Source organism: Oncorhynchus mykiss, chromosome 21 (genome assembly GCF_013265735.2).
Source record: "Oncorhynchus mykiss isolate Arlee chromosome 21, USDA_OmykA_1.1, whole genome shotgun sequence".
Classification (NCBI taxonomy): domain Eukaryota; kingdom Metazoa; phylum Chordata; class Actinopteri; order Salmoniformes; family Salmonidae; genus Oncorhynchus; species Oncorhynchus mykiss.
The window spans coordinates 19,104,620-19,126,239 of record NC_048585.1 but is presented as its reverse complement, the minus strand read 5'-3'; the positions used below and the strand labels follow the sequence as shown (position 1 = coordinate 19,126,239).

The 21,620-nt window shown below is 42.1% G+C and overlaps 1 protein-coding gene across 4 annotated transcripts in view; it reads left to right on the top strand.

Moving 5' to 3' along the window:
* The window catches only part of LOC110501015 (ankyrin repeat and sterile alpha motif domain-containing protein 1B), a 308,010-nt gene that overhangs the window by 45,313 nt on the left and 241,077 nt on the right, over positions 1 to 21,620 (top strand). For all 4 annotated transcript variants that reach the window (XR_005038543.1, XM_036957167.1, XM_036957166.1 and 1 more), the window contains exon 2: positions 20,127 to 20,207. Coding sequence is in view for 3 of the 4 variants with exons in the window: in XM_036957167.1 (XP_036813062.1) it covers positions 20,127 to 20,207 (81 nt within the window). In the remaining variant the exon portion in view is untranslated. The remainder of the gene's footprint in view (positions 1 to 20,126; positions 20,208 to 21,620) is intronic.

Genomic DNA, 21,620 nt, shown 5'->3' with positions numbered 1-21,620 from the left:
AACACAGTGGGTGTGTGGGGGGTTGTGTTTACGCATGTTTCTTTTTGCGTGTGCCTATAATATGTAATCTTAGAGAGCGAGAGAAAGTGGGAAAGAAAGGCATCATTGTGTAATGAAGATACAGTGAAATGGCAGAGAGAAGCATCTATATGGAAATAGAGCACACAGCATGCTGTCAGGATCACTGTCAGGCCAGACACACACACACCACACACACATCCAATCTTATACCTGGAACAGAGATTATTACGGTGCGTAATTTTCAATGAAAGATAAATGATACATGTTCACTTCACTGTTATTATTACTTCCGGTATTATCTTCCTGTGGCCCTCATTTGAAAGTCATTGTCTTGTATTTCCCTGTATTAGTCTAGTGAACAACTTCCTGCTTTGTACGTGTAGTTTGTAATTGGTCCTTATTTATGAGGCTGCAGTGAATGTTTGTGGTCTTGTGGTTACATTAAACCACAGGTGTCAAACTCATTCCACGGAGGGCCGAGTGTCTGTGGGTTTTCGCGCTTTCCTTGTACTTCATTGATCAATTAAGGTCACTAATTACTAATTAGTAAAGAACTCCCCTCATCTGGTTGTCTAGGTCTTAATTGAAAGGAAAAAACAAAAACCTGCAGAAACTAGGCCCTCTGTGGAATGAGTTTGATGATGTGGTAAAAGAAATGAGTGGCTAGAAGCCTAACCAGTAGGCCAGGGAAAGACATTTGTTTGTCATCTTGAATGTTTGGGATTAAGGGTTGGGGAATCTGATCCTAGATCTGTAGGGACAGGCGGCTTCTCTACATTGAGATAATTGCATTGTGCTACACTCGGACACTAATAAAGAGCTTTTAAAGAGTTGCACATGTTTATTTTTTTGTAATAAGACCATTAGTAACTGTTATATTGATAGCCTGCGATTACTGTGGCTATGACCGAATCCTCATACTTTGTCTAATTAGTAGGTTTTTGGGATATGTGAGAATAGTAGTATATAATATGTACAATTTCTAAAAATGTACCAGGCCTATCCTTATTTATTTTTTATACAGTATATATTGGCGTGTTAGTTGTTAGCATGCTAGACATGGAGTATGGTTGACATTGGATCTACATGTTGTTAGCATGCTAGACATGGAGTATGGTTAACATTGTATCTATGTGTTAGTTGTTAGAATTATAGACATGGAGTATGGTTAACATTGTATCTACATGTTGTTAGCATGCTAGACATGGAGTATGATTAACATTGTATCTACGTGTTGTTAGCATGCTAAACATGGAGTATGATTAACATTGTATCTACATGTTGTTAGCATGCTAGACATGGAGTATGGTTAACATTATATCTACATGTTGTTAGCATGCTAGACATGGAGTATGATTAACATTGTATCTACGTGTTGTTAGCATGCTAGACATGGAGTATGGTTGACATTGGATCTACATGTTGTTAGCATGCTAAACATGGAGTATGGTTGACATTGGATCTATGTGTTAGTTGTTAGCATGCTAAACATGGAGTATGATTAACATTGTATCTACATGTTGTTAGCATGCTAGACATGGAGTATGATTAACATTGTATCTACATGTTGTTAGCATGCTAGACATGGAGTATCGTTGACATTGTATCTACATGTTGTTAGCATGCTAGACATGGTGTATGGTTAACATTGTATCTACATGTTAGTTGTTAGCATGCTAGACATGGAGTATGGTTGACATTGTATCTACATGTTGTTAGCATGCTAGACATGGAGTATGGTTAACATTGTATCTATGTGTTAGTTGTTAGCATGGAGTATGATTAACATTATATCTACATGTTGTTAGCATGCTAGACATGGAGTATGATTAACATTGTATCTACATGTTGTTAGCATGCTAGACATGGAGTATGATTAACATTGTATCTACGTGTTGTTAGCATGCTAGACATGGAGTATGGTTGACATTGGATCTACATGTTGTTAGCATGCTAAACATGGAGTATGGTTGACATTGGATCTATGTGTTAGTTGTTAGCATGCTAAACATGGAGTATGATTAACATTGTATCTACATGTTGTTAGCATGCTAGACATGGAGTATGGTTGACATTGTATCTACATGTTGTTAGCATGCTAGACATGGTGTATGGTTAACATTGTATCTACATGTTAGTTGTTAGCATGCTAGACATGGAGTATGGTTGACATTGTATCTACATGTTGTTAGCATGCTAGACATGGAGTATGGTTGACATTGTATCTACATGTTGTTAGCATGGAGTATGATTAACATTGTATCTACGTGTTGTTAGCATGCTAGACATGGAGTATGATTAACATTGGATCTACATGTTGTTAGCATGCTAAACATGGAGTATGGTTGACATTGGATCTACATGTTGTTAGCATGCTAAACATGGAGTATGGTTGACATTGGATCTATGTGTTAGTTGTTAGCATGCTAGACATGGAGTATGGTTGACATTGGATCTACATGTTGTTAGCATGGAGTATGATTAACATTGTATCTACATGTTGTTAGCATGCTAAACATGGAGTATGGTTAACATTGTATCTATGTGTTAGTTGTTAGCATTATAGACATGGAGTATGGTTGACATTGGATCTACATGTTGTTAGCATGCTAGACATGGAGTATGATTAACATTGTATCTACATGTTGTTAGCATGCTAAACATGGAGTATGGTTGACATTGGATCTATGTGTTAGTTGTTAGCATGCTAAACATGGAGTATGGTTGACATTGGATCTATGTGTTAGTTGTTAGCATGCTAAACATGGAGTATGGTTGACATTGGATCTATGTGTTAGTTGTTAGCATGCTAAACATGGAGTATGGTTGACATTGGATCTATGTGTTAGTTGTTAGCATTCTAGACATGGAGTATGGTTGACATTGGATCTATGTGTTAGTTGTTAGCATTCTAGACATGGAGTATGGTTAACATTGGATCTATGTGTTAGTTGTTAGCATTCTAGACATGGAGTATGGTTGACATTGGATCTATGTGTTAGTTGTTAGCATGCTAAACATGGAGTATGGTTGACATTGGATCTATGTGTTAGTTGTTAGCATGCTAAACATGGAGTATGGTTGACATTGGATCTATGTGTTAGTTGTTAGCATGCTAAACATGGAGTATGGTTGACATTGGATCTATGTGTTAGTTGTTAGCATTCTAGACATGGAGTATGGTTAACATTATATCTATTTGATCTGTTTAAAAAATATATATTTCACCTTTATTTAACCAGGTAGGCCAGGCCTGTTCAGTTAAGAACAAGTTCTTATTTACAACTGCAACCTGGCCAAGATAAAGCAAAGCAGTGTGACAACAACACAGAGATACACATTGGATAAACACATGGGTTAGCTATTAGCATGCTAGCACAGCCAGAACCCTTGAACCTGCATGTTTCTCTGTATGGTGTTGATACTGCACGGTGCAAGACGTAAACCCACAGATGTGTGTGGGGTTAACGTGATGATGTGGCTCTCTTGATGACCGGGTGAATGCAGCCTCGGAGGAAGAGGGAAGATTCATGGACCACGACGAGACACAGCTGTCCACCGCAATAACATTAACATTCCCATCTCTCTCCGTCTCTCTCTCTCTCACACACACTGCGGTTGATCTGTCCCAAGACACTTCCATTGCAGACTGGTTGCAATGTGTGTACAATTGTAGCCATTGAGAAGTCACTTTTCTTGATTGTTTTTTTGTAACGGAGTGTGTGTCAGTGTGTTTATGTAAATTCTATTCTATTTCATCTGCTCCCACCCAGAGCGGTAACCTTCCATGTTAACAGAGATGGCAGGATGTCAAAAGAGCGAATGAAAAGGAGAGAGGTCTTGTTGAGTAAACCAAGGTCTTACACACACCAAATATAGCCATGTATTCCTGCTACTGGCCTTGTTCCACCCACACACACCATGAGAGAGCAGCATGCACTTTGTGCCACAGCAGAGCTGCTTTTCAACTGGGTAAGCAGACAGACAGACTGGCTGGCTGGCTGGCTGGCTGGCTGGCTGGCTGGCTGAGAGCGTCAACTAATTGAAATGGCTGCAGGACAAATCAACAGAAAGTCTCTCCTTCCTTTTCCCTCTGTTTGACTTAAGCTAAAAAGAGCAGTGGTCACCCACGCTACCCCCCCCCCCCCCCCCCCCCCCCCCCCATCTCTCTCTGTCCTTCCCATCAGACATAAATTACTCTTCAAGCCCTTGTTTAGTTAAATCAGGTGTTTTACAACTGGTCTGGAACAAAAGCCTGCACACCCTGTGGGTCATCTAGGATTGAGTAACACTGGTTTACAGAGAGGGTTAACTGAATACCTCTACTATATAAATGTTCTTCTTTATGTCTTAATGTCAGATGAGAGGTACTTTGAAAGTCTCTTGGATGTTGTTTTAAACAATAGTAGCCTAGTAGAGCCAGGGGTCCTAGCTGGATCACCATGCATCATAGCAGTTCTGGTTAACGCCTGTAAAAAAATCTAATCCTAGAAAGGGCAAGGGGTGCGTTTCATATTAAAAACACCATAAACTGGGAGTCGAGCGAGGACAGCTGAAAAGTTTCTCTTAGGCTGAGAGGAGAAGAATTGACAGATTGGGAAGGCATGGAAAATGAACCTTGGGCTTGTCTGATTTTGGCAAAGTGTGCGTGCGTGTGTGCACTCGCTTTCATGCATGTGAAAAATATGGGTCAGTAGCTGGAGGGACTGAAAACACAAAGGACGCACACACTGATGTCATCATCGTGCGACATGAAAACTAGCTAAAGCGTTATCGATTAGATAAGCAGAAACACAACAGCTGTAAAAGGTATTCCTAGAAAAATATTCCCTGTAGATTCTGGAAAACGGATTGTCATTCAAGAACAGAACAGTATCTATCTGCAGCCTTAGTCTGGAAATAGCCTAGACACTGACTGCAACAGCTGCTTTCGCCAAACCCGTTACCCTAAGCCCTACATAGTGCCCTATGTTTAGCCAGGGCCCATAGGCTGCACTATATAGGTAATAGGGTGCCATTTGGGATGCTGTGTAGAAAAGAGACGGCTGAAAAATCATGTTATATTAAATTGGGTTTTTGTTCCCATAGATTGGTTGCAGAAATAAAGGACGGATGCATTTGCACTACAACAGAATAGAGTGGAACAGAACAGCCCTGTCTCTCACTGGTATACTGTGCTCAGAGACCCCCCCCCCTCCCCCCTCAATTAAATTAAGTTCAAAGGGCTTTATTGGCATGGGAAACATGATTACATTGCCAAAGTAAGTTAAATAGCTAATTAGAAAAAGTTAAATAAACAATATAAAATGAATAGTACACGTTAGTCAAAGGTTTCAGAGGAATAGAGACATTTCAAATGTCACATTATGTCTATGTACAGTGTTGTAACGATGTGCAAATAGTTAAAGTACAAAAGGTCAAATAAATCAACATAAATATGGGTTGTATTTACAATTGTGTTTGTTCTTCACTGGTTGCCCTTTTCTTGTGCCAACATGTCACAAATCTTGCTGCTGCGATGGTACACTGTGGTATTTCACCCAATAGATATGGGAGTTTATCAAACTGGGTTTGTTTTTGAATTATTTGTGGATCTGTGTAGTCTGAGTGAAATATATCTCTAATATGGTCATACATTTGGCAGGGGGTTAGGAAGTGCAGCTCAGTTTCCACCTCAGTTTGTGGGCAGTGTGCACATAGACAGACCTGGCTCTCAAGAGAAGACCGGCTATGGTGGCTTCTCAATAGCAAGGCTTTGCACATAGTTTGGGTCAGTCACAGTGGTTAGTTTTTATGTCACTGTGTACTCTCTATTTCGGGCCAAATAACATTCTAGTTTCCTCAATTTGTTGGTTAATTCTTTCCAATGTGTTAAGTAATTATCTTTTTGTATTATCATGATTTGGTTGGATCTGTTTGTGTTTGAACAGAGCCCAAGGACCAGCTTGCTTACGGGATTCTTCTCCAGGATCATCTCTCTGTAGGTGATGGCTTTGTTTTGAAAGGTTTGGTAATCACTTCCTTTTAAGTGGTTGTAGAATTTAACGGCTCTTTTCTGGATTTTAATCATTAGCGGGTATCGGCCTAATTCTGCTATGTATACATTATTTGGTGTTTTACGTTGTACACTGAGGATATTTTTGCATAATTCTGCATGCGGAGTCGCAATTTGGCGTTTGTCCCATTTTGTGAATTCTTGGTTTGTGAGCGGAGCCCAGACCTCACGACCATAAAGGGCAATGGGTTCTATAACTGATTGAAGTATTTTTAGCCAGATCCCAATTGGTATGTTGAATGTTATGTTTCTTTTGGTGGCATCGAAGGCCCTTCTTGCCTTGTCTCAGATAGGTCACAGCTTTGTGGAAGTTACCTGTTGTGCTGATGTTTAGCCCGAGGTATGTATAGTTTTTTTGTGTCGTCCAGGGCAACGATGTCTAGATGGAATTTGTATTTGTGGTCCTGGCAGCTGGACCTTTTTTGGAACACCATTACTTTTGTCTTACTGAGATTTACAGGGCCCAGGCCTGACAGAATCTGTGCAGAATCTCTCTCTCTCTCTCTCTCTCTCTCTCTCACTCACTCACTCACTCACTCACTCACTCACTCACTCACTCACTCACTCACTCACTCACTCACTCACTCACTCACTCACTCACTCACTCACTCACTCACTCACTCACTCACTCACTCACTCACTCACTCACTCACTCACTCACTCACTCACTCACTCACTCACTCACTCACTCACTCACTTGATACTAGAGTGTAGCAATTGGCCAGTGTTGATTTTTCAGTGTAGCATTTCTAGCGTTGATTCAGGAGTTAAATTAGGAAGAAGGAAGGAACTAAAGGCTTTGATTTTGGTCAAACAGATGGTCAAACAGTCTTAGACTTTTTCTGATAGATGTTTTCTAATATCAATACTTATTGTTAGATTTGGAAAAAATGTTATGCCTTGAAATTCCGTAACCAACAACCCACATATCTTGAAGATATTTTCTCATTTCTCTCTCTCATGAGGAGGGAGGATAATTAATGTTTACAGAAGTAACGAGTAAAGGTGGACTTATCAATTAGTTAGTGTTTTTCTTGACATCAATTTTGTTTATTATTTATTAAGTGATTAGAACTCAATTCCGTTAACAAATCGGTAACAGAATGTCAGACGAATCAGTAACACAGTTTCTGCAATTGAATTGGCTACAATGGGAAATCCTAGTCACAAACCACAGTTGGGTTCACAAGTTTGAACAGTACAGCGCAGTAGAGTCTGTACACTAAAGAAAAATAGAGTATAGTACGGTACAGTAAAGAAGGAAAGTTCTTAGGGAGCTATGCAGTATTTAAAAAAAATGTTATGTGCTATTTCTTACACTGTTACCCCAGGAAATCTTAAGTCTTATTACATACAGCCGGGAAGAACTATTGGATATAAGAGCAGCATCAACTTACCAACATTACGACAAGGAATACGACTTTCCCGTATTGGAGCCTCTGTTCAAATCAGATTTTCTTGGCCACGTACACATGGTTAGCAGATGTTAATGCGAGTGCAGCGAAACGCTTGCTCGGAACACCACCCAGGACAATGGATCTAATCCCAGTAGCCGACCCAAAACAACGGCACCGCACTGGGGGCAGACGGAGCAGCCTTCTGGTCAGGCTCCGTAGACGTGCACAGTGCTCACCGCTCCCGAGTATACTACTCACCAATGTCCAGTCTCTTGACAACAAGGTAGATGAAATTCGAGCAAGGGTTGCCTTCCAGAGAGACATCAGAGATCTAACATTCTCTGTTTCACGGAAACATGGATCTCTCGGGATATGTTGTCGGTATCGATTCAGCCACCAGGGTTCTCCATGCATCGCGCCGACAAAGATAATCACCTCTCTGGGAAGAGGAAGAGGAAGGGTGGGGGTGTGCTTTATGATTAACGACTCATTGTGTAATCATAACAACATACAGGAACTGAAGTCCATCTGCTCACCCGACCTAGAATTCCTTGCAATCAAATGCTGGCCATTTTACCTACCAAGAGAAGGTGAGCCCTCAAGGAACTTCACTGGAAACTGTATATCCAGAGGATGCATTTATTGTAGCTGGGGATTTTAACAAATCAAATTTGAGAACAAGGCTACCTAAATTCTATCAGCATATTGATTGCACGACATGCAGGGCTAATACTCTCAACCACTGCTACTCTAACTTCCGCGATGCATACAAAGCCCTCCCCCGCCCTCCCTTCGGCAAATTCGACCACGATGCCATCTTGCTCATTCTGTCTTATAGGCCGAAGCTCAAACAGGATGTACCAGTGACGAGAACCATTCAACGCTGGTCTGACAAATTGGAAGCCACGCTTCAAGATTGTTTTGATCACTCAGACTGTAATATGTTCCGGTCAGCCTCAGAGAACAACATTGACCTATACGCTGACTCGGTGAGTGTGTTTTATAAAGAAGTGCATTAAAGATGTTGTACCCACTGTGACTATTAAAACCTACCCTAACCAGAAACCGTGGATGGATGGCGGCATTCGCCCAAAACTGAAAACGCAATCCACCGCATTTAACCATGGAAAGAGGTCTGGAAATATGGCTGAATATAAACAGTGTAGTTATTCCCTCCGCAAGGCAATCAAACAAGAGAAATGCCGGGGCAAGGTGGAGTCGCAATTCAATGGCTCATACATGAGACTTATGTGGCAGGGTCTACAGGAAATCATGGACTACAAAAACAGCCACGTCACAGACACCGACGTCACGCTTCCAGACCTTCTTTGCCTGCTTTGCGGATAATACAGTGCCACCGCCGCGGCTCGCAACAATGACTGTGCCCTCTCCTCTCCAAGGATCATATCACCGTCAACTTACCGGCCACTCTAGACCCACTTCAGTTTGCATACCGCCCCAACAGGTCCACCGATGACGCAATCGCCATAACATTGCATACTGCCCTATCTCATCTGGGTCTCAACCCTGCGCAAGTGAGTCCTGGACTTTCTGATGGGCCACCGTCAGGTGGTGAAGGTCGGAAACAACATCTTTGCTAACCCTCAACACTTGGGCCCCACAAATGTGTGTGTGCTCATCCTTCTCCTGTACTACCTGTTCACCCACGACTGCGTGGCCACGCACGCCTCCAACTCAATCATCAAGTTTGCAGACACAACAGTAGTGGGCTTGATCACCAACAACGACGAGACAGCCTACAGGGAGGAGGTGAGGGCACCTGAGTTTGGTGTCAGGAAAACAACCTCTCACTCAAAAGAGATGATCGTGGACTTCAGGGAACAGCAGAGAGGACACCCCTGTATCTACAACAAAGGGACAGCAGTGGAGAAGGTGGACAGTTTTAAGTTCCTGGGTGTACACATCACAGACAAACTGAAATGGTCCACCCACACAGCCTCAGTAGGCTGAAGAAATGTGTCTTGTCACCCAAAACCCTGACAAACTTTTACAAATGCACAATCGAGAGCATCCTGTCGGACTGTATCACAGGCTGATATGGCAACTGCACCGTCTTCAACCGCAAGGCTCTCCAGAGGGTGGTGTGGTCTGCACAACGCATCACCTACAGCACTCGATGTCACAAGAAGGCCAAAAAGATCCTCAAGGACAACAACCAACACCAAGCCACTGCTTGTTCACACAACTATCATCCAGAAGGTGAGGTCAGTACAGGTGCATCAAAGCTGTGACCGAGAGATAGAAGCTGTTTTTCAATCTCAAGGCCATCAGACAGCAATCACTACCTCAGAGAAGATGCTGCCTACATTGAGACCTAATCACTGGACACTTTTTAATAAATGGATCACTAGTCACTTTAAACAATGCCACTTTAAATAACGCCCCTTTAATAATGTTTACATATCTTACATTACTCATATAACATGTTTATACTGTATTTTATACCATCTATTGCACCTTGCCTGTGCCGCTCGGCCATCGCTCATCCATATACTTATGTACATATTCTCATTCACCCCTTTAGATTTGTGTGTATTGGGTAGTTGTTGGGGAATTGTTAGATTACTTGTTAGTGCACAAGCATTTCGCTACACTCGCATTAACATCTGCTAAACATGTGTATGTGACCAATCAAATTTGATTTGAAGTACTGTACAGAATGTAGAATTGTGCCATTTTCACATACAGTATGTAGACACTGATATTGTGCTGGAGATAATGAAGTTGAAAAGTGGAATTGCCCTTTAAAACAACAACCAAAATGACTGCCTGTAACAGTGTTTTGGTTTAACACTAATAGGAGTTAACTCTAGATCAGCACAAGTGTTGAATAGAAATAACACTGTGAGTGTTAATTACCCCATAGTGTTACGTTTGAGTAACACCGGCAAGTGTAATGCAGTGTTCATTTCTGCACTATAGAGTGTTACATTAACTATCACAATGTAACACTATTATCAGAGTACTTTTTACATTCTGTAGAGTGGTATCATATGTACTCTAAGATGGTGTTAAAATATACTTTAATTATTAATTTAACACTGTTCAATGTACTGTGAGGAGAATATCTATGAGAGGAGTAATAGGTCAAACACTTCTGTAGGTTGCTGGTGTGTGTGTGTGTGTGTGTGTGTGTGTGTGTGTGTGTGTGTGTGTGCCGTAGCTTCGAATTGGTGTTTATTTGCAGTTTGACGACCAAGACGCAGCAGGTATTGTCCGACTAGGACGAACAGAGGGTATTTCACTCTCAGACAAATCGAGATGATCATTTCATGAATTCTCTGTGTTGAGTAATTCCAACTCATTAGCGTAGCCACTCAGGCCATTTAACTGCTAAAGCCTCAAGGCATTGTCCCACATTTATTAAGGAAGACAGAAATGCCACATCACTACCCGTTTGCATCCTAATTGGCACCCTAGTCCCTATGCAGTGCACTACTTTTGCCTTATGGGCCCTGGTCAAAAGTAGTGCAGTATACCAAACATTAATAAAACCTTCCTAATATTGAGTTGCACCATCCCCTTTTGTCCTTAGAACAGCCTCAGTTCATCCAGGCATGGACTCTACAAGGTGTGGAAAGCGTTCCACAGGGATGCTGGTCCATGTTGACTCCAATGCTTCCCACAGTTGTGTTAAGTTGGCTGGATGTCCTTTGGGTGGTGGACCATTCTTGATGCACATGTGAAACTGTTAAGCTTAAAAACCCAGCAGCGTTGCAGTTCTTGACACACTCAAGCCTGGCACCTGCTACCAGACCCCATTCATGGAAATAGTTCTTCATGTTTTATGTACTCAGTGTATATGGAATAGGGTGTCATTCACGATGCAACCCCGTCACATCCTGTGTCCCTCTCCCACTGACAAACTGACCGGCAGGATGACAAGATGGTCAATGATCAAAGCCCATCAATAGACTTCCTGAATCCCAGGGGGATGGGGCTTGTACTGCGGCTATCGATTGACCGTGTCTGGTTTTCATTATTGTCGAGTCGGAATGCAAGAAAGGGGTCAGTTGCTCCTGCCAGTCACTGTGTGTGTGGGTGTGTGTGAGTGAAGTGGATCAGAGGGCAGTTTGATCTCCTAATGAATAACTTCCTGTGGAGTCGTTCCATGTCATTTCAGCAGGCTCTGACACCCACCATCACAGATTGTTCTGGAATCCTTTCTGTTGTTAGAAACAGATAAGATTGGCATTCCTGCAACATTATTTTGTTGAAATTTCATTTGATCTCTGAGAAATAAAGCTAATTTGATTGCATCCTATTGGATTTATAAGATTCACATAATATTCAACAAATATAGTACCTAAAATCCGATTTGGGACTGACCTTCTTCTTACCATTGAGTAAGACCTGAGGAATCCAATAAAATGTTCCAAAGCCAGCCACGGACCTCCCACGCCAGTCCTTCCCCAACAACCAGTATACAGTATAAATTCACTATGTCTGACAAGTAGTAAGGAGCTGTGGCTTGGAATATTGCCTGTTCATTTGGTGAACAGGCAATAAATTAGCCATTAAAGTCGCTTGCATAAATGAGTGTGAAATTACTAGGTTTTGCCCACTAGATGCCGCTGTTTCCTGCTGCTGCCACACCGTTTTATAAATGTCGCTGGTCTCGTGTTTATTAAATGGATCACAACATTTTGCAACTTTGGGTAGAAAACCAATAACCTTTGCTCATGCTGAAAATGAATTGTTTAGTCATCCTCACAAGCCAGTCCTCCATGAACGCAGTTTGTCCTTCTCTTAGCAGGTAGGCCGTCATTGTAAATAAGAATTTGTTCTTTTAACTGACTTGCCGAGTGAAGTAAAGGTTGAATACAAATAAATGAACCAACCTAATGCTTCAACCCCAACCCTCCTTGAAATAGTCCAACAAATGGCAGCTCTCTGAGAGGGCTGTCTCTATGGTGCAATTCTCATATGAAGGCTTTTCTTACCAACACTGATGGAGAAATGGGCTAGTGACTAAAATGTTGTGCCATCTCTAATAAAATTATAAACCATTGCATGGTCATAAAATTGCTAGAAAACATCTCTGTAATATAGTGTGATTTAGTAACATTTCCCATTAAACTCAATCCAATACCGTTACAAATCACCATACAGTGTGTTTGGGACTTTTACCATTGAAGACCATTCGAGACCATAACATTAAAACCATTAGAACTACTGTAGCCTAATGGTTTGTTCACCAGGAATGGTCTAACTACTGTTGAGCTTTTTTGAAGAGATGATAATTATTATTATTATCATTATTATAATAATTGTGAGGCTGGCCAAACAATGTATTTTATCATGATGATTAAAAGCTATTGGTTTTTCGGCCCTAAATTGCAAAGAAAATGTTGTGATCCATTTAATAAACACGAGACCAGCAACATTTATCAAACGGTGCGGCAGTAGCAGGAACAGCGGCATCTAGTGGGCAAAACCTGGTACTTTCACACATTTATGCAAGCGACTTCAATGGCTAATTGATCTGAACAGGGGGAATAAAACATCCCCAGATTCACAGGGATGAAGAAGCAATACTCCAAGCCACAGCTCCATGCTACTTGTCTGACACTGAGAACTCATACTGTATATACTATATATAATGTATATAATCTACAGAAACGATTTCATCACAATCTGAGATGGTGGTTGTCGATATCCTATTTCTTGTGCTTTTTGAGGTGGAATGACCCTGTGACGTCACAACCTTTACCCTATTGAGCATGTTACTGGCCACATAGATGGTTGTCAGTGCACTGGTGTGTGTGTGTGTGTGTGTGTGTTTGTTGAATTGTGACATTTGTGTGGTATCATTGTGACTTTGTGTGTGTTTGTCTGTCTAATTGAGATGTGTTGTAGGTTTAGAAACACCACCACTCTCTAAGTCAGGTTTAGGGATGGGATTTCTATTCAGTCAAGCTGAGATTTTCAGTTTAAAGAAATGCTTGAGGTTGTGTGTTTTGTCTTTCTTCATTTCATTATAGTGTCATGCACATGGGCTTATGTCACATCGTGGTGTTGTGTGTGTGTGTGTGTGTGTGTGTGTGTGTGTGTGTGTTCATCTCATCCACTGGATTTAGTGTGTGGTTTAACATGAGACATATGCCTATACACTTCTTAACTTTGAAGTGAAAGTTCAGTGGGTTTTTGTTTGCTAGAACACGGTATAAATGCTGTATACATGATACGTGAATCAACGTTTGAATGCACTGTTTTGTCTCTTTGTGTGTGTCTTTTTAAAGACTTATTTTTAAATGCGTGCACATTCAAAACCTTTACACCCACACACTAATGAGTGTGGCTGACTTCACCCCCATCTCTCACACACGTCTGGTAATGGCATTACTTTGTCTCAAGCAGCATTTACTGCCCTGGAGCTGCTGGGAGATTGTATGTGTCTGGGGATGGTGAATTAAATCTGGGCTGTAGAAAGGGGTTTTCCTTGTGTGTGTGTGTGTGTGTGTGTGTGTGTGTGTGTGTGTGCATATTTATACCTTTTAAGTGTTTGAGAATGTGTGAAAATATTGACACTGTGTGTGTGGGTGTCAGTCCACCACCTCGGTCAGGTTAATTAGTGTGTTCCTCCAGTGCTGTTACCTTCCCACAGCTGGTACCAACAACCAATAACACACAAGCAGGAAATGAGGAATGCCTTCCTTCTTCCACTCCTTCGATCTCCTCACCAGTCCCTTATGTTTTCATGTCCTTTTGATTTCCTGTCATGTTATTAGAGGCTATAGGGCGATTCCGTGGGAACGTCAACCTAATCATGCCAAAATAAAGTTAGTCATTTGCAAATGAAACCACATGAATAATTATCCTGAAGGTCTGTATGTTGGAGTTCAGCTTTATTGGAAACGTTTTTAAAAGGAGGCCAAGTCTCTAAAAAAAAGAAGTCATTTCATGGCCTTTTGGTAGAGCGCACAGAGCTCGTTTCTCCACACACAACTGTCCCCGAGTGTTGGTTAGGAAGGTGAGATGTTAATGAAGCGATACAGACCAAATTGAAGTGTCTCCAGTCATGAAAAGATAGGGGGTGACTGGGACAATGTTACACCCTTTGTTTTATTTAGGAGAGGTTTTTGTAAAACATCCACCTAACATTGGATCATCTTCCTGATGTCTCTCTGAAGTTAACTTTCATCAAGGTTTTATATGGTATATCAGTGGTTTCTCCCTTTTTCCTGGTCACCATTATGATATCTGCAACATTCATAACGGTTGTGGTGGATATTAATGTATCATGTCTTTGCTTCAGGAGTGTGTGCATTCAACACATTTTGTGTGTGTGTTCTGATGTGTTCTTCAGACTTTTACAGAAGCCGTTGTTGATATCCTGGCTATGATCTGTTCTGGTTCAGAGGATCTTGGAAAAGATCTGCTGAAATGTGTTTCTGATACTTGGTAGTACTGTTTTTCAGATAGATAGAAAGATGAGAAGAGTGTTATGAAAGCCCCCCAAAATATACCAACATTTAGGGCTGGCATAATTATCGTATAACCATGTAAATGACGGTTATGGATGAATAAAATAAATAAGTAGTTTTTTTAATATAAAAAAATATACAAATATATAACTTAGACTTCTGCTGTTATGTTCAGTCTCCCCATAAAGCTTATCCATTTCATGTAACATCCATAACGCTTCATTTTTTTCTTAATTTCTCCAACATACCAATATTGAGAAGTCCACTTTCTTCTGTAACAGATGGAGAGAGGGAGGGTGACGGAGAGATGGGGGGTGACGGAGAGATGGGGGGTGGACGGAGAGATGGGGGGTGGACGGAGAGAGGGGGGATGACGGAGAGAGGGGGGATGACGGAGAGTGGGGGGTTGACGGAGAGTGGGGGGGTGACGGAGAGTGGGGGGGTGACGGAGAGAGGGGGGATGACGGAGAGAGGGGGGATGACGGAGAGAGGGGGGATGACGGAGAGAGGGGGGATGACGGAGAGAGGGGGGATGACGGAGAGGGGGGGGATGACGGAGAGGGGGGGATGACGGAGAGAGGGGGGATGACGGAGAGAGGGGGGGTGACGGAGAGGGGGGGGTGACGGAGAGAGGGGGGGTGACGGAGAGAGGGGGTGGGGGTGACCGGAGAGAGGGGTGGGGGTGACGGAGAGAGGGGGGGGGGGTGACAGAGGGGAAAGACAGAGAGGTTGTGTCTAAGGGCAGTAGACAGGACATAGTCTGCATATTTCTCTAATCTCCAAATAAGCAGACGTCTAGTCTACAAGAATGTTTACATGTATTTCTAATCTAATGTTTCTCCCTAATTCAATTTGAGGACTGCTTCTTGCCTTTTTGTGCGCATAGTGAAAGCACAGTAGAAGAGAATAGAGCCCACTGCAAGACAATGCGTGGGGGAGACTAGGGAATTGGCTGTGGAATGTGCAATATAATAGAGTGTAGAATGTGAAATAGGGTGTGGTGACTGGCCTACCTGTATACTATTCAGGCTGTTTGTTAGGGTGTGGTGACTGGCCTACCTGTATACTATTCAGGCTGTTTGTTAGGGTGTGGTGACTGGCCTACCTGTATACTATTCAGGCTGTTTGTTAGGGTGTGGTGACTGGCCTACCTGTATACTATTCAGGCTGTTTGTTAGGGTGTGGTGACTGGCCTACCTGTATACTATTCAGGCTGTTTGTTAGGGCGTGGTGACTGGCCTACCTGTATACTATTCAGGCTGTTTGTTAGGGCGTGGTGACTGGCCTACCTGTATACTATTCAGGCTGTTTGTTAGGGTGTGGTGACTGGCCTACCTGTATACTATTCAGGCTGTTTGTTAGGGTGTGGTGACTGGCCTACCTGTATACTATTCAGGCTGTTTGTTAGGGCGTGGTGACTGGCCTACCTGTATACTATTTAGGCTGTTTGTTAGGGTGTGGTGACTGGCCTACCTGTATACTATTCAGGCTGTTTGTTAGGGCGTGGTGACTGGCCTACCTGTATACTATTCAGGCTGTTTGTTAGGGTGTGGTGACTGGCCTACCTGTATACTATTCAGGCTGTTTGTTAGGGTGTGGTGACTGGCCTACCTGTATACTATTCAGGCTGTTTGTTAGGGTGTGGTGACTGGCCTACCTGTATACTATTCAGGCTGTTTGTTAGGGTGTGGTGACTGGCCTACCTGTATACTATTCAGGCTGTTTGTTAGGGTGTGGTGACTGGCCTACCTGTATACTATTCAGGCTGTTTGTTAGGGTGTGGTGACTGGCCTACCTGTATACTATTCAGGCTGTTTGTTAGGGTGTGGTGACTGGCCTACCTGTATACTATTCAGGCTGTTTGTTAGGGTGTGGTGACTGGCCTACCTGTATACTATTCAGGCTGTTTGTTAGGGTGTGGTGACTGGCCTACCTGTATACTATTCAGGCTGTTTGTTAGGGTGTGGTGACTGGCCTACCTGTATACTATTCAGGCTGTTTGTTAGGGCGTGGTGACTGGCCTACCTGTATACTATTCAGGCTGTTTGTTAGGGTGTGGTGACTGGCCTACCTGTATACTATTCAGGCTGTTTGTTAGGGTGTGGTGACTGGCCTACCTGTATACTATTCAGGCTGTTTGTTAGGGTGTGCAAAAATATCCTCCGTGTTTAACGTAAAACACCATAAAATGCATGCAGAGCAGAATTAGGCCGAATTCACAAATCTTCCATAACAAAGCCATCACCTACAGAGAAATAAACCTGGAGACGGGTCCCCTAAGCAAGCTGGTCCTGGGACTCTGTTCACAAACACAAACAGAGCCCCAGGAAAGCAACACAATTAGACCCAACCAAATTATGAGAAAACAAAAGTAGAATTACTTGACACATTGGAAAGAATTTACAAAAAACAGAGCAAACTAGAAGGCTATTTGGCCTTAAACAGAGAGTACACAGTGGTCGAATACCTGACCACAGTGACTGACCCAAACTTAAGGAAATCTTTGACTATGTAGAGACTCAGTGAGCATTGCCTTGCTATTGAGAAAGGCTGCCGTAGGCAGACATGGATCTCAAGAGAAGACTATGTGCTCACTGCCCACAAAATGAGGTGGAAACTGAGCTGCACTTCGTAACCTGCCAAATGTATGACCATTTTAGAGACACGTATTTCCCTCAGATTACACAGATCCACAAAGAATTTGAAAACAAATCCAATTTTCATAAACTCCCATATCTATTGGCTGAAATACCACAGTCTGCCATCACAACATCAACATTTGTGAGCTGTTGCCACAATAAAAGGCAACCAGTGAAGAACAAACACCATTGTAAATACAACCCATGTTTATTTATTTTCCCTTCTGTACTTTAACTATTTGCACATCGTTGCAACACTGTATACAGTTGACGTCGGAAGTTTACATACACCTTAGCCAAATACATTGCAACTCAGTTTATCACAATTCCTGACATTTAATCCTAGTAAAAATCCCTGTTTTAGGTCAGTTATGATCACCACTTTATTTTAACAATGAGAAATGTCAGAATAATAGTAGAGAATTATTTCAGCTTTTATTTCTTTCATCACCTTCCCAGTGGGTCAGAAGTTTACATACACCTTAGCCAAATACATTGCAACTCAGTTTATCACAATTCCTGACATTTAATCCTAGTAAAAATCCCTGTTTTAGGTCAGTTATGATCACCACTTTATTTTAACAATGAGAAATGTCAGAATAATAGTAGAGAATTATTTCAGCTTTTATTTCTTTCATCACATTCCCAGTGGGTCAGAAGTTTACATACACTCAATTAGTATTTAGTAGCATTGCCTTCAAATTGTATACCTTGAATACCTTGACTTTGTTGTCCATAAGCCATTTTGTCACAACTTTGGAAGTACGCTTGGGGTCATTGTCTATTTGGAAGACCCATTTGCATCCAAGCTTTAACTTCCTGACTGATGTCTTGAGATGTTGCTTCAATATATCCACATAATTTCCCCTCATGATGCCATCTAGTTTGTGAAGTGCACCAGTTTCTCCTGCAGCAAAGCACCCCCACAACATGATGCTGCCACCCCCGTGCTTCAAGGTTGGGATGGTGTTCTTCAGCTTGCAAGCCTCCCCTGTTTCCTCCAAACATAATGGTGGTCATTATGGGAAACGGTTCTATTTTTGTTTCATCAGACCAGAGGACATTTCTCCAAAAAGTATGATCTTTGTCCCCATGTGCAGTTGCAAACCGTAGTCTGGCTTTTTTATGGCCGTTTTGGAGCAGTGGCTTCTTCCTTGCTGAGCAGCCTTTCAGGTTATGTCGATATAGGACTCGTTTTACTGTGGATATAGATCATTTTGTACTGGTTTCCTCCAGCATCTTCACAAGGTCCTTTGCTGTTGTTCTTGGATTGATTTGCACTTTTCGCACCAAAGTACGTTCATCTCTAGGAGACAGAACGCGTCTCCTTCCTGAGCGGTATGACGGCTGCGTGGCCCCATGGTGTTTATACTTGCGTACTATTGTTTGTACAGATGAACGTGGTATCTTCAGGTGTTTGGAAATTGTTCCCAAGGATGAACCAGACTTGTGGCGGTCTACAATTTTTTTTTCTGAGGCCTTGGCTGATTTCTTTTGATTTTCCCATGATGTCAAGCAGAGAGGCACTGAGTTTGAAGGTAGGCCTTGAAATACATCCACAGGTACACCTACATTTGACTCAGGCTAATTGACCCACTGGAATTGTGAAATAATCTGTCTGTAAACAATTGTTGGAAAAATTACTTGTGTCATACACAAAGTAGATGTCCTAACCGACTTGCCAAAACTATAGTTTGTTAACAAGAAATTTGGAGTGGTTTGAAATTTGGAGTTACACTTAGGTTGGAGTCATTATAACTAGTTTACATACACTTAGGTTGGAGTCATTAAAACTAGTTTACATACACTTAGGTTGGAGTCATTATATGTAAACTAGTTTTAATGACTCCAACCTAAGTGTATGTAAACTAGTTTTAATGACTCCAACCTAAGTGTATGTAAACTAGTTTTAATGACTCCAACCTAAGTGTATGTAAACTAGTTTTAATGACTCCAACCTAAGTGTATGTAAACTAGTTTTAATGACTCCAACCCAAGTGTACGTAAACTTCCTACTTCAACTGTATGTACATTGACATTTGGAATGTATTTTTTTATTTTGCAACTTTTGTGAGTGTAATGTTTGCTGTACATTTTTTATTGTTTAATTCACTTTTGTTTATTATCTATTTCACTTGCTTTGGCAAAATAAACATATGTTTCCCATGTCAATAAAAATAAAGCCCTTAAAATTGAAAATTGAAGTTGACTTGAGAGAGACTTCGAAGGTTATGGGAAAACGAGTCCGTTACATGCTATGGAACAACGGTAGACTGGTCCCAGATCTGTTTGCACTGTCTTGCTGACTCTGATGGTCATTGTGATGTGGCTAAGGCACAAACAGATCTGTGATCAGGCTAAAAGAAAAGGGCTTCTATATTGTGTCTCTTTTGTACTTCAGTGTCTATCATGATCATGTGCTCAACACATAGAAAACCTGTTGTGGATTTAAGTGTGATTTTCAATTACAGGAAAACAAAAATCAAGTTAAATTGGAAAGCATACCATTGTAAGGACTGTGTCTTGGTGCGTGTTGGCTTACAGTCTGTCTGTCTTGTGTCCACAGCATGTGGAGAGGCTTGAATGTGAACTGTGCAGACAGTTCAGGGTACACACCCCTCCACCACGCATCACTGAACGGACACAGGTAAGAGTGTGTGTGAATGTGGAGAGGTGGCTGGTGGGGGTGAGGAAGTGTTTGTCCGTGTGCTTGCATGCTTGTAAGTGTAATGCAATGTGATGGCCTTTTCCAGACACACACACACTAGGGCTGTGCGATATATCAAATTAATTAGATTAATTTAAATGTATGTTTTTCCTCGATATTCCAAATGCCTGTATAACAAGAATCAAGTAATTTGTTTTTATCTGCTCGTTGTCATGTAGTCTTCTTGGTCTCGTCTCCTTCTCTTCTGCTGTGACTTTTAACATTCCCATTTACACATCCACACCAACACATGAAAGCCAGATCAGTTGAATTGCAAAAAAGCATGTTAAACTATTTTATTAAAATAATGACATTATTAGAGGCTCTTACGGTTGTAGAAGGTTTCTATTTAGTCTGGTCAAGTCCTGAATTCATTAGATCATTGCAGACTGTTTGAAATGCGGTGTATAGACCTTTAATTGTACAACAAAGCTGATTTAGGGAAAACAGATTCAATATATATTGTGAATCTCCCATAAGTTTGAAAAAGCTCTTACATACACACACATACACACACCAGCCCCTTTCCACATTCTCACACACACACACACACACATACACATACACACACACACACACACAACCCCCTTTTTCCCACTGTGGGACTAAGATGCGTCTGACGGCTAGCCCTGCTCAGCCAAACTGTCGGATTAACGCTGGGCTTTGGAGGCAATAATGTGGATTTCCTTCTTTAGAACAGCTGCAATAGAGGAGGGGGAGAGGGAGGGCGAAGCAGGGAGAGAAGTAGAGAGAGCGAAGCAGGGAGAGAAGTAGAGAGAGCCAAGCAGGGAGAGAAGGAGAGAGAGCCAAGCAGGGAGAGAAGGAGAGAGAGCCAAGCAGGGAGAGAAGGAGAGAGAGCGAAGCAGGGAGAGAAGGAGAGAGAGCGAAGCAGGGAGAGAAGGAGAGAGAGCGAAGCAGGGAGAGAAGGAGAGAGAGCGAAGCAGGGAGAGAAGGAGAGAGAGTGAAGCAGGGAGAGAAGGAGAGAGAGCGAAGCAGGGAGAGAAGGAGAGAGAGCGAAGCAGGGAGAGAAGGAGAGAGAGCGAAGCAGGGAGAGAAGGAGAGAGAGCGAAGCAGGGAGAGAAGGAGAGAGAGCGAAGCAGGGAGAGAAGGAGAGAGAGCGAAGCAGGGAGAGAAGGAGAGAGAGCGAAGCAGGGAGAGGAGGAGAGAGAGTTAAGCAGGGAGAGAGAGAGAAGGAGAGATAGTTAAGCAGGGAGAGAGAGAGAAGGAGAGATAGTTAAGCAGGGAGAGAGAGAAGGAGAGAGAGTTAAGCAGGGAGAGAGAGAAGGAGAGAGAGTTAAGCAGGGAGAGAGAGAGAAGGAGAGAGAGTTAAGCAGGGAGAGAAGGAGAGAGAGC